This window comes from Loxodonta africana, chromosome 5, assembly GCF_030014295.1.
Source record: "Loxodonta africana isolate mLoxAfr1 chromosome 5, mLoxAfr1.hap2, whole genome shotgun sequence".
Classification (NCBI taxonomy): Eukaryota; Metazoa; Chordata; class Mammalia; order Proboscidea; family Elephantidae; genus Loxodonta; species Loxodonta africana.
In genome coordinates, this window is record NC_087346.1 from 87,510,249 (window position 1) to 87,524,761 (window position 14,513).

The 14,513-nt window shown below is 36.3% G+C and overlaps 1 protein-coding gene across 4 annotated transcripts; it reads left to right on the forward strand.

Moving 5' to 3' along the window:
• Positions 1 to 1,255: 1,255 nt before the first annotated feature.
• Positions 1,256 to 12,957, forward strand: LOC100665534 (UDP-glucuronosyltransferase 2B31-like). Of its 4 annotated transcripts, none has more exons than XM_023555117.2 (6): positions 1,256 to 3,051; positions 4,331 to 4,475; positions 9,219 to 9,350; positions 10,117 to 10,204; positions 11,071 to 11,290; positions 12,434 to 12,957. In XM_023555117.2, exons 1-6 carry the CDS (start codon positions 2,324 to 2,326, stop codon positions 12,711 to 12,713), a joined length of 1,593 nt encoding a protein of 530 aa, XP_023410885.2. In that variant the 5' UTR covers positions 1,256 to 2,323; the 3' UTR covers positions 12,714 to 12,957. The 4 variants fall into 4 exon arrangements, with proteins under 4 accessions (XP_023410885.2, XP_064141814.1, XP_064141815.1 ...); XM_064285744.1 differs by having other exon boundaries at positions 1,256 to 3,047; positions 4,327 to 4,475; XM_064285745.1 differs by having other exon boundaries at positions 1,256 to 3,047; positions 4,327 to 4,475; positions 9,219 to 9,284.
• The last annotated feature ends 1,556 nt before the right edge of the window (positions 12,958 to 14,513 follow it).

Sequence of the window (14,513 nt, forward strand, 5' to 3'; positions counted from 1 at the left end):
AGTGAGTACTTTCAACACTGCTTCCATTTGTCGAAACATCTCAAATGGCATTTCATCCATTCCTGGAGCCTTGTTTTTCTCCAGTGCCTTCAGTGCAGCTTGGAATTCTTCCTTCAGTACCATTGATTCCTGCTCATGTGGTGCCTCCTGAAAAGTTTTAATGTTGACCAATTCTTTTTGGTGTAGTGACTCTACGTATTCCTTTCATCTTCTGTTGGTGCTTCCTGAGTCATGTAATATTTTCCCTATAAAATCCTCCAATATTACAACTCGAGGCTTGAATTTTTTCTTTAGTTCTTCCAGCTTGAGAAATGCCCAGTGTGTTCTTCCCTTTTGGTTTTCCAACCCTAATAACTAGGGAAATGAAAATTAAGACAATAAACTAATTTGGCACAGATTTGTGAAACAAGAATCTGATAAAACTGTGTTTGAAGGAGTATAACATGGAATAATCAATCCAAATGAAATCGGTTTGACCCAGTAATTACACATGTAGAAACTTGTGCTGCAGAAATACTTGAACATGAGTATCTATGAGGTGTTTGGCAAGATGCTCCCTACAGTAACTAAAGGGGTGTCAATCAGAGAACACACTTACCTCTAATGAAAGGGACAAAGTATCTAATCCTTAAAGAAAACAGACAGGTTGGTTACAGGCAATAACGCTGAATGTTGTCTAGGTCACATTGCTTTGTAAAAAAGAGTTTCAGAAATATTTTAAATAATACTGTGATAATCTTTTCTTTGAAAAAAATGAAATGTATGTAAACTTGTATAAACATATAGAAATTGAAGGGATCCAAAATGGCCAGAATAACCTTGAACAGAAAAAACAAAGTTGAAAGTGTTACATTTTCTAATTTTAAAACCTACAAATCTACAGTTATTAATCAAGGTACAGGCATACAGACAGATGTGCAGATTATGAACTAGAACAGAGAATGCAGAAACACAGCCACACTTTTATGGTCAATTGTTTCTTCAACAAGAGTATCAAAATAATTCAATAGTGGAAAAACAGTCTATTTAACAAAGGGGATTAGAAAAACTGAATATCCACTTGCAAAATAATGAAGCTGGACTGCCTATCTCAACCCATATATCAAAATTAAACATGTTCCTTCAAAGAGTAAAATCAAGAAACTGAAAACACACCCCTTCAAAATGGGGGAAAATATTGGCAAATCATATATCTGATAAGGGACTTGTGACAAGAATATATAACGAGTTCTTACAACTCGATAATAAAGACAAATAGCCCAAAGAAAAAATGGACAAATAATCTGTTTAGACATTTCTCCAAAGAAAGCCTACAAGTGGACAAAGAGCACATGAAATAGAATCAATACCATTCGCCATCAAAGATGTGTAAGTAAAATCATTAGGAAATACAACTTCACACTCACCTAGTTGACTATAATGAAGACAAATAATGAAAAGTGTTGTCAAGAAAGTGAAAAATCTAAGTTAATGGTGGTGAATTAATTTGGGTAGAGATAGCAAGAGTGATGACACAATGTAAAAATGTAACCAAGATCATCGAACTGTACATGTATAAGCTGTGAATGTGTGTATGTTTTGCTGTGTCTATATTTTCTCTGGAAGCCCTGGTGGTGAAGTGGAAAAAAAAAAATCTTAAAAAGAGTTAGAAAAAAAAAAAGAATGTGGAGAAAATGGAACCTTCATGAATGAACACATGTGGAGAGAGAGGATGTAAGAGTGAGGGATGATGGGTAAGGGTCACAGGATTTCTTTCTAGAGTGATTAAAATAAAATATTCTAACATTAATCATGGTGATGGTTGTACAACTCTGTGCATGCACTGACAACCATAGAATGGTACACATTAAATTGAAGAAATGTTTGTTTTGTGAATTATGTGTCAATAAAGATTTTACCAGACACAAAAAGCCTTGAATCATGATATCCAAAAAAAGTTGATGCAAATGTGTACGTACTTTGTCTTTAGTTCTTGTGTCAAAGAGATTGCAATCACAAGTGGCCTCACACTCTCCAGTGTTCTTAACACTATTCTAAAATCTATTATATAACACGGGTGACTCTGAAATATCAGGTCATCGATTCTTATCTGTGTAACAACACTGATGGTAAAAGGGACATTAAGTACACTCAGGCAACCACAAGGTCATCTACCCTTAGCTTTTTCTACTTGGCATCCACATGCTCTGACTATTCACATAATGTGTTTACTTTGTTGAGTACAAGTTATATTTTAACTTCTTGAGAGATTTCCCCCAGGATATAAGTATGAGCAGTGCATTAAGGGAACAGATTTTTGAAAGAAAGATATCCTTTAACCAAGATGTCTACGAAATGGATTTCAGTTCTTCTGCTGATACAACTGAGTTGTTGCTTTAGCTGTGGAACTTGTGGAAACGTGCTGGTGTGGCCACCAGATTATAGCCTTTGGATAAATATGAAGGCAATACTGGATGAACTTATTCAAAGGGGTCATGAGGTGACTGTTCTAACATCTTCAGCTTCCGTTCTTATTGATCCCAACAAACCATCTGCTATTAAATTTGAGGTTTATCCTGCATCTTTTACTAAAGATGAGTTTGAGTTTCTTCTCATGAAGTTGGTCAGGAAATGGACATACGAGATGCCGAAAGATACATTTTGGACATATTTTTCAGTATTACAAGAAATCCTTTGGGAATCTTCTGGCTGCCTTGAAAGGCTTTGTAAAGATGTAGTTTTTAACAAGAAACTGATGATGAAACTACAAGAATCAAGATTTGATGTCGTTCTTGCAGATGTTGTTTTCCCTTGTGGTGAGCTGTTGGCGGAGCTACTTAAAATACCTCTTGTGTATAGTGTCCGGTTCACTATGGGCTATACAGCTGAAAAGTACAGCGGAGGACTTTCGACCCCTCCTTCTTACGTACCTATTGTAATGTCAGAATTACCTGATCGAATGACATTCATGGAGAGGGTAAAAAATATGATATATGTGCTTTATTTCGATTTTTGGTTCCAGGCATATAATGAGAAGAAGTGGAATCAGTTTTACAGTGAAGTACTAGGTAAGTTATGTTTTTAGTTGGTAGAAGGAAGTCCTAGCTTTTCTTGTGCCTTTGAAGGTGAGTTTGTGTAAAAAAATGCAGAGGAAATTTTTTTTTGTAAGTAAAAAGTGAAATGAAAATATGAAATAATCTATCTCACGAATGTTATAGAGAGGCTTCTATTACAGAATCAGTTAGAAGAACCTGGTAGCTAATCACTAGGACGGGGGACTCCCAAGAATCAGAAACCCCAAAATTAAGACAATTGGAATTTCTTTAATCAATTACATTTCCATTTTATTGTAGTTTTTACCTTTAAAAAAAGTCATTTCGTATTTCCATGAACGTCTGGATGAACATAGACATGCGGATTGAAGAGTGATACATATTCCTAGCATAACTATGTTGGTAGCATTGGGAAAAATACTTGTGTAGCAGTTTTATTATTTATTAAATAGAATATTTTTCCACAGTACTTTCTCAGGATTCCTTTACAGTTGAAAGATATACTGGCTTTATGCCAGATTCAAAAATTATACTTTGTATCTACAATATTTATTAATCTGCTAGTCAAACAGCCATAATCACATAATACAATTCTACATAACTTGTGCCTAGTGGACCCTGAGGTTTCTAATGATTTCACATTTCTTCACCAAGTGCTTACAAATCACCTGTCTTACAAGTATACAATGCTGTGGAGGGGTTGACATATAAGTTATTAGTCTGAATTTTTTGTAAACTGTCTCTCTGTTTAAAAAAATTCACAGTGAGCACGTTTATCCCCATAATTTTTTGAAAATTTACAGCATTTAGTTCCATATAGTTTTATTTAATAATGAAATATTATTCAGCTCCTCACTTGAACTGAATACTGTAGTTGGTACAAGGAATTGAGCCATACTCACAAAAACCTCAAATTTTAGTTGGGAAACTGAATGTCAAAAATTGGCTTGCTAAATGGTAGAAACTAGACTGAGTACTTCTGGGAAAGGTGTTTCCATGGCTGTGGCAGGCTTAATTGATCGGGGAGCTCAAATTCCAGTTGTTTCCATTTGTGGATCTGTTATTTTTGCAACTTTAGATAAAGTAAATGCATATTTAATTCTACAGTGGCTTAGATTTAATAACTGTTTATGATGGTGGAAGTACTGATGTGACATTAGAGATGTAAGGCTCCTCTCACACTTTTAAACATCTTTAGCCAACTATTGCAAGCTTCCCTCAGAAGGTTACTTGGACATTCAGATGTCAATTTTTTCCAGTTTCCCCTACTTTTTGTTTTCTCTTTTCTTTGCAGGAAGACCAACGACATTACGTGAGACAATGGGGAAAGCTGATATATGGCTCGTTCGAAACTATTGGGATTTTGAATTTCCGCGCCCTTTCTTGCCACATTTTCACTTTGTTGGTGGGTTCCACTGCAAACCTGCCAATCCCTTGCCTAAGGTAAACTTATTTCAGTTGGTTTAGTATTTTCAAATGAAATCATTCTACTTTCTTCATTCAGAATGTTTGACTAAGTAAGAAGGATGTGGGAAGTGTGCTAAAGTGACCTGCAAAATAGAAATTCACATATTTCCATGCCACCAGAAGTATCTTAATATCATTGCAATGACAGAAATAAGTGGTATACCTGTGAGACTTTGACAATAGTCTAATAAATTAAAGCCTTCATTATTCAGCACATAAGAAAATATCTCTCATTCATTCGGAGATTATTTTTAGAGTGACTACCATATTCCAGGTAAACTAGTGCTGGTTGGATATACAGACACACTAAACAGACATGGTCCCTGCACCCTCCCATACCCCACTTCATGCACACACATTGTATATTCCAGTTCGAAGAATAGAACAGAAGCAAGTAGTAAACATACAGTGTGAAAAGTATTAGATTAAGGAAAGACCACAGTGCTAAGGGAACACCCAGCAGGGATCATAGAAAGTAACACAGAGTCATTGATAATTAAGGTAAAGGGCGTGCAGGAATAGGTAGAGAAGGTAGGGGAAAAAGGAAGACAAAATGAAAGCAGTTATAGTAGTAACGGCACTCCCGAAGATCTCCTAGCTACCAGGAAGAGGAGATGTAAAGAGGCAGATGATGTGAAAGAACTTAGTTGGATCCAGAAGGAGTTTGAAACATCCATTAAGGGGATTGGGGAGCCAGTGGAAAGAATTAAGCAAGGGAGAGATATGAGCAGGTTTCTTTCACAAAAGAGCCCTCAAGATGCAGTAACTGGATTGGATTGTGAAGGAGCAAGACGAGAATGGTAGACCTTCTAGGAAATTGTGTCAGGAGATCAGGCACCAGTTGATGGGAAACTAGAATGGCCATAGAGAGAACACTATTGCTATAATACTACCAACCTCATATGATTGTTGTAAGAAAATATTTGTTAATATATATAAAACACTCCAAATGCCTCTGGCACAAAGTAATCCAAAAGTGATATTAAACCCCAAACAACCCAGTGCTGTCGAGTCGATTCCGACTCATAGCAACCCTATAGGATAAAGTAGAACTGCCCCACAGAGTTTCAAAGCAGCACCTGGCAGATTTGCACTGCTGAGCCTTTGGTTAGCAGCCGTAGCACTTAACCACTACGCCACCAGGGTTTCCAAAAGTGATATTAGCTACTGTAATTGTTGCTATTTTTGTTACTATTACTAATGCTATTAATCATTTCATATGTGTCAGACACTTTAAATATACTTCTCATGTAGTAGGAATTGGTTTTCCAGTAGATCAAAATTATATTCTCTAGCAAAGTCCTAAAGAACAGATATCCTGAGAAGTTTTTAAAAGTGAATGCACACGTTTTAGCAAAGAGATGAGCAGGTTAAAATGCTTAAATTTTGTTGTAAGGATTTAGGCTCTTCATCTGTTTTATAGCTAAGGGGAAGACCATTCCTAACCGTTATAAACTGGTGAATAAAAATGGGTGTTCCCAACAATTTTTGCATCCAAAGCCCAGTGTGCTTGCTTGCAGCCTTAGTTTACAGCATTGAAACCATTCATCATTTGAAGCCTCACAGTTTTACATCTTTGAGAATAAAAGGGATGGTTTAGCCTATCAGAGGAAGTGTTTTCTACCATATACCAAGCCTACAGGAATCCTTAGTAAAACTCCCTTTGAGTTTAAAAACAAACAAACAAACAAACCAAACTCACTCTGCAGGATTTCCCAGGATGGGCTGGTGGATTCCAACTGCTGATCTTTTATTTAGCAACCATACATTTAACCACTGCACCACCACAGCTCCCAGAGTATGTGCTTATGTATAGCATAGCTGCACGATAGAACGAACACAGAAAATGTATCCTGTGCATATAATGAGTACAAAAAAATTCTGTACACGTAATCAAGACTGAAGAATGTCTACCACTTATATCTGAAAATTTCTATTAGTTCGAACTTACAAAATAAATCTGTCAGCATATAGGATAATATCCGTTATGAAGGACAGCAAGAATCTATTTTAAATTACTACTACAACTTTAAGACATAAATAAAAAGCAAGCATTGTTTATGGCACTAGTATATAATCTATTAAAAGATCTGTTTTGTCTCTCTTCTTATTGGCAGCAACATAAAACTGAAATCCTCTTCAAGGATTAAAACTCAATAGTTACTTTGAGTGTAAAATTATATATGTATGTCTTTCAAAGGGTGTAAATGCTGTGGTGAGATTAATGACCCTTTCTGCAATCTAACCTTATTCGTGAAAGATTTTCCCATTCACATTAAAAGAAAATGACAGTCTTAGTAGGAGGAGGAAAGAGGGGAGGGAAGAGAGGATGAATAATAGTGTAAAATAAATAATATATTTACAGTAGTTATTTACATTGCATAAGCAAGATTTGAATCCAAGTCAATGATGTGAAGACTGTTATGCATTATTATAAAAAGTGATTGTTCCCCCCACATTACTTGCTTTTCCATTATTTCTTAGACTCAGATTACTTGACTTTTTTTTTTAAAAAAAAAAGCATTTGGCAAAATGCTTCAAAAGACTTAAAAATAATTATAGCCTTTGACCTCATTATATGCGTATATGAACCTATGCAGACAAAAAAAAAAAAAAGTGTTGCAGAATCAATCTTATGGCAGTGTTATTTATAAAAGTGAACATTGACAGTAATTTAAATTCTAACATTTATGAGAGGTTAAATAACTTATATGTATCCACACTACTGCAATCATTTCATCAAAAAATGCTTGATTACACAAAATCAATCATTATATAAGATTAGTTGGAAACCAAGAGGCAAATTGTTAGATAAATTACAATGCCAAATTTATTGTAGAAAAAAGGGATGTACAGTGGATTACAGTTTTCTAAATATACGTCATATATATACATCAGAAACCCTAGTGGCATAGTGGTTAAGAGCTATGGCTGCTAACCAAAAGATTGGCAGTTTGAATCCATTAGGTGCTCTCTGGAAACTCTACGGGGCAGTTCTACTCTGTCCTATATGGTTGCTATGAGTGGAATTAACTTTATGGCAACAGTTGTTTTTTTGTAATATACATTTCTGCGTATGGATAACATAAACACTAGAATGAATGGTTACAGAGTTTAAACACTTCCAGGATGGAATTTATGGGTGAAACTTACTTTCTCCTTTACATTTTTCATACTTATCCAAAATTTTTTACAATGTGTTTGTGTCATTTTTATTAAGATGTCACAGAATTTGGAATGAACCAGTCCAAGTAAGTGATTAATCTTTAAAGAAAGGTTGTATTACTATAATACTATCAGAATCCTTCTTGCACAGCAAAAGGAACACAAGTCAGAATAATTCTCAAACAATTCCAGATGAACATGTCTTTACCAGAAACTCTATGTAGTTTCAAGTGAACTTCTCAAGAGGGTGACCAGATCCCTCCCGGAGAAAGGCCAGGTGGACCTCTCCCATTGGGGAAAGAGTGCTTTCCCTAGGAAGCGGGGCGGGGGGTGGGGGACGAGAAATGAAGATCTCTTTCACCCAGAGTTGTGCACAGCACATTCCACAGGTACATCAGTTTCATAATATGACTTCAGGTCAAGAAAGAAGCCAAGAAATAGGGACATTCTCATATGTAATTACAGATGTGTATTTATGGATTAAAAATGGAAATTTTATGACTATTTCACAGAAATTCTAAACTCAAAGTTTTTTTGAACGTTAGAGAATCTTAACATTTGGACATTAAATATTAGAGGAATATTTGGGAAACTATGAGAAAGTTTAAGGTGTGACATAAAGGATTATGTAAATGAGAGAAATATCAAATCACCCCGTACCAGAACTTATTTTTCATTAGGGTTCATAGTCATGAAGTAAAATATTCCCAACTGACAGATATCTCCAGAAAACCTGCCAGAATAAACACATATGATTTGGGTAGAACTATAACCAAATAGGTGCTGTTGAGTTGATTCCAACTCATGGTGACCTTATGTGTATCAGAGTACAGTTTTCATTAGCCGATTTTTCAAAAATAGATCACCTTGACTTTCTTTTGGGGCACCTCTAGTTGGACTTGAACTTCCAAACTTTAGCTGGCAGCCAAGCACAGCAATTATTTGTACTGATCTTCTACTCCAGTAGAAATAGAACTATATGGCATTAAAGCTGAGTTAAGATGCTGCTATTGGGTCTCCTTCCTAGAATATATACTAGTAATTAATAACTCTAAATGAAGAGTGAGTGTCCTTCTCACTACTGTGTAACTGCTTAATTTTGTTTCTTGCTTATATCACACCCCCATCCTCCCACACACATTTACACAATTGTACATACTGAAGGCCATAGATCTCATATCATGCATCTCCTTCCAAAGGAACTGACTGATTAGTGCTCTTAAAAAAACAGCCACTATTCCAATACTTTGTCTCTGTCAACGAAAATCCCTGGGTGGCACAAATGGCTCAACCTTGTGTACTAATCAAAAGATTCATGGTTCCAATCTACTCAATAGCACCACGGAAGAATGGCCTGGAGATCTGCGTCCTTAAATGTTACCGTGGAAATAGAGACCTGTGGAGATTTGTTCACGAGTCAGAATTGATTCTACAGCAGTGGGTTTGGTTTTGGTTGTCAGTTCTTGATTTTCTCTCTTAAGTTGTGGCCAAATCTTTAAATACTGTTCAATATTTTGTTGCTGTTTCATGATGAAGCAAATGCTGTCTTCACAGGAAATAGAAGAGTTTGTCCAGAGCTCTGGAAAACACGGTGTGGTGGTGTTTACTCTTGGGTCAATGGTCAGTAACCTCACAGAAGAAAGGGCCCATGTGATTGCATCGGCCCTTGCTCAGATTCCACAAAAGGTTAGATAACGTGCCGTAAGGGTGACCAACTACTTTGCTAGTCTGTTCAACTCTGTAAAGGGTCTGGTTATGGAAATTTCCTGTAACTACTATGATAGCGTCCCACGTGTCTGTCAGCATGTCCTCCTGTGGGGGCTTGCATGTTGCTGTGATGCTGGAAGCTATGCCACCGTTATTCAGACACCAGCAGGGTCACCCATGGCAGACAGGTTTCAGCTGAGCTTCCAGACTAAGACAGACTAGGAAGAAAGACCCAGCAATCTACTTCTGAAAGTCTGGAATAAGTGAACAGAAGTTAACTCCCTTCCATATCATTCAAAAAATGATAAGAAAGAAACAGTTTAAAATGAAATTTAGGAAATGAGAGCCAGGGTAACACATAGATATGAGAACATAAATATGTATATCATTGGGAATTCACACTGTTTTTTACCCTAGATATGTGACTGCCTAACAATTCCCCAAATGCTTGAATTTATCACTGCTATTTTTTTTAATCTCAATGTTTTTAGGTACCATGGGAGAAACATCATAATTTCATATAATTACCTTATTTTTTATATAAAAATAAGTTCCTTCAACCTGAGTATTCGTATTTACTTCAATGTTTTTGTAGTTCTGATTTCTAGCATCTCTTTCTTGTTCTCAGTTCCTCTGTCATAGGAAGGGGTTTGACTAGATGATCTTTTAATGATTACCAAATTCTAACTTGCTATCACTTTTCAGTTGTATTCATGGAATAAAGTATTTTCTTCATCTTCATAAGGTGCTGTGGCGATTTGATGGCAAAAAGCCAGATACCTTAGGACCCAATACTCGGCTCTATAAGTGGATTCCCCAGAATGACCTTCTTGGTAAGACTAGAGAACAAATAATGAAAATATGGATAGCAGCTAATCAGAGGGATAATAGTTAAACAGAAAATCAATTCTTGAGCATTTATTATAGAAGAATTTAAAAACTAAAGCATAAGTTCTGTATATTTATTTTCTAGTTCCAGAGGGAAAAAAGATGAAATATAATAATTGGCATTTTATAATATACAGTCATAATCCTTTTCGCAGAAGTAAGGCATCTATATTTCAGGTGTAATCACCTCTCAAATGGACTTTTTTAAAAGCCTCCTGGATCATCATCCTAATACTCTCACCTCATACCTATTCTTTCCATTGCTGAAGCAGTACTGCAAATGCTGCTGAGCAATAACAGCACCTCCTTTAGAACCAGTGAGCCCCACCCCCATTTTGTATACGAAAATATCCACAATCTTTTCCATGAAGTGATGAAACGTTTCATGATAAAGGATCACCATCCCTTCCTCTGAGTCCACCTCCACCATCATCGAACTTCCTCCTCCCTTAAACACACCACATGTCAGTCTCCATCATTTTTCTCACTGTTTCTCTAATATGGTCTAATGTGTCCCTTTTTTAGTTCATTTGTTACTTTTACCCAGGAGTTTCTCCTTCAACTTGTCCACCTGACAATCTTTCATCTGTCCAGGCACACACCATTTCTTTCACGAAGCCCTCGTTTACTACTGCAGTAGGCCTAGTTGCTTCCTACTCAGAGATCTAAAAATAATTTATATATAGTTTCATGGACATGATAATCTGTTTTCTAGAAAACACTGCCCATTGAGTTCCCTATATTTCCCATTTCTCATTTTATTTCTAAGAATATATAATGAATAATTTTGTTGAATTTTACCCCTTCCTAGGTCATCCAAAGACCAAAGCTTTTATAACTCACGGTGGAGCCAATGGCATCTATGAGGCTATCTACCATGGGATCCCTATGGTGGGCATTCCCTTGTTTGCAGATCAACCTGAAAACATTGTTCGCGTGAAGGTCAAGGGGGCAGCAGTGAGTCTGGACATGGACACGATGACAAGTACAGATTTGCTCAATGCTTTGAAGACAGTTATCTATGACCCATCGTGAGTAGTTAGAATAAGATTTTTTTTTCTTTTTTTGTGTGGAGGGTGATGTTGGGGAAATGATTTGTCAGAGGTTTGAGGACAATGAGAGGTTTGAGAACAAGGATGAAGGTTTGAAAAAGCCAGTAAGGAGAATGAGAAGAATTACTGAAGTTGGACATGGAAGAATTATGAGATGAGACCGAAGTTGAAATAGGGACCATGAATGTTAAAACAACAGGACTCTGCAAGGCCGTGTAACTTTGTCTCAGCATGAGACTCGTTAGTTCTTTTAAACTATTCTAAAATGTTTTAAGTAAATCAGCAAAAGATAATCAATCTCAAATTTCTATTACATTTAACGCTTCCGAAAATTTCTATCCTAACATTTAGATCCCAGTACCAGAAATGGTAAACGACTAAAACCAAACAAACCAAACCCATTGCCATGGAGTCAATTTTGACTCCTAGTGACCCTATAGGACAGAGTAGACCTGCTCCATAGAGTTTCCAAGGAGCGCCTGGTAGATTCGAACTGCTGGCCTTTTGGTTAGCAGCCATAGCACTTAACCACCAGGGATTCGTTAAACAACTAAGGCTGAAAATTGATGCAATTGAAACCATGAAAAATGAGGATATCAAACCAAGCCCATTGCTGTCATAAATGTATGAAAAGTCTTGGTTCTTCTGGGTGTGATTATTTTGATTATATTTGGAAGAGTTTTAAAATTAAAAATGGATTGAATTGGAAGATAAATACTAGAATGTGGTGGTTCTTAGGTGTCATCGTGTCTGTTTGATATTATTTTGAACCTTGTACAGTAGGTTCATTAACAATTCCTCACTGGATAATTCAAACTCTGCACAGATGATGATGTTTTTTTTTCTTTTAATTTTTTTGTCTTTAAGGCTTAACACTTTCCATTCTCTATCCTAAAAATACATGGCCTCCCCCGACTCCTGTCTTTCTTTACATCCTGAAATCCTATGCATTGGACAAATTCTAGCCCATGTGCTAAAATGTCTATCATCATCTCGGAAGAAAATAATACATTTTTCTTCCAATCTTATGTGGCACATATTTTTGCCATCTGCTTGAAAATTTCACTTATTGATCTTTTCTGGTTTCTTCTCTGAGTTGATGTCTATTTGATTTTTCTTCAGCTATAAAGAGAATGCTATGAGGTTATCAGCCATTCATCATGATCAGCCTGTTAAGCCCCTGGATCAAGCCGTCTTCTGGATCGAGTTTGTCATGCGCCACAAAGGAGCCAAACACCTTCGCCCAGCCGCCCTCAGCCTCACCTGGTACCAGTACCACTCTTTGGATGTGATTGGGTTTCTCCTGGCTTGTGTGGCAATCGTTGGTTTTCTGGTCATAAAATGTTGTTTGTTAGGTTATCAAAAGTTTTATAAGACAGGAAAGAAGAAAAAGAGAGAGTAGGCCTCTTTAAGACAAAAGATTAATAGGCATGATAAGTGAGAGCGTTATATTTAATTCAACCCTTACGATTCAAGTTGTGGAAAGATTCTCCTCCATATTTTGCAAGAGCTGAGCCTTTTTTTATTTCCGAGGATATGCTACTCTTGGTTTATTGTTCTTGTGTTAGCTAATTCTTCCCTAAGGAAGAATGATCTTGCGTGTTTTTAAATAAATGTCTCCTCAATATTCCTCTTGAAATAGACAGTTCCAGTCATCAGGTGGATTATACTCAAGGTATTATTCTCATCTGGTAAATTGTGAACAAGATCTATGTTTGTGATGAGTTATGTATATTTTTATAACCGGAAAACAACATGAAACTCACTGGAACCGCAACCTATTGATGTGAAAAGATCAGGAAGTTTGATGTTTTCACTCTGCATCTTCAGAAACATTTTCTATATAAATGATGTGCATTCATACAAATATATGTATGCCTCATGAAACATACAGTATTTCTTCCTGGAATTTTTCTTTCTTTCAGAAGTTCTGAGTGGTTTTAAGTGGCTTCCTCCCTAAAATTATGTAATACTGTGAAGGCCTTGGTTAGAAAGAATAAAAATATTTTCCACACTGCCCTTGAATATGCTTTTCCATTGTTTTCCCTTTATGGAATGACTCTTTGGAATTGGATAGTAAAAAACAAAAAAATCCCAGCTCATTGTCATCAAGTCAATTCTGATATGACAGAGTAGAACTGCCCCATAGGGTTTCTAAGGAGCGCCTGGTGGGTTTGAACTGCCAAACTTTTGGTTAACAGCCATAGCTCTTCACCACTACACCACCAGTGTTTGCAATTGGATAGTAAGACATAAAATAAAAGGAGTAGTTCCCTTGATTAGGAATGATAGGTGGGGCCCAAGAAGTGTAGCTCAGTGCCTCTGAGTTATAATGTTAAAAGCTCCTGTAATAATCTCTCTTATTTTTGGCCTTAATTTAGCAATTCACATACTTTAGTATCTACCCCACTTAGGCTAGGAAAACCAGAATGCTATTTAAACCTTTTATATTGATTCTTCTCTCTATTGCATAGAAAAAGTAAATGGCAGAGAAAGAGCCAAATTTTGTTATGTGCAACCATTTTAAAAGCTATGCACCTGATGAGTTGGAATCGACTCGACGGCACAGGGTTTGGTTTTTTTTTGTTTTTTTTTTTAAATGCATTTTAAAGCATTTGATAAGGTGAAAAGATCTCCAAAAAAGTCTTTGAATATCAGCAATCAGAACCTTAGGATGAAGAAATAATGAACCCCAGAGAAGGAAGAAACCCTTCCTTTGTAGTTTCTTCTGCCTGATAAGAGATAGTTTAAACATCTGAATGGAAGAATGGCATAGCTAGCATTTTTGACACCTGGAAATATTTATAACACTCTTCTATATGACATCCTAGGAGTCCCTGGGTGGCATAAACTGTTAAGTGCTCCACTACTCACTTAAAGGTTGATGATTTGAACCCACCCAGAAGTCCCTCAGAAGAAAGCCTTGGCAATCTGCTTCTGAAAGATCACAGCTGCGAAAGCCCTATGGAGTGCAGTTCTACTCTGTACACATCGGGCCTCCATGATTCGGGATCTGCTTGACAGCATCTGGTTTGTATTGGTTTTCCTTTCTACAGGACAAAGATATTTTCAGTAATAATTGTCGATGAAATTAATTATGACAATAATGGTTGGAAATTAAACAATGAATATTTTCATTATTAAACTTTCACATCTTTTATTAAACTTTGAATCATGTCACTAAAAAGTAAAAAAAAATATT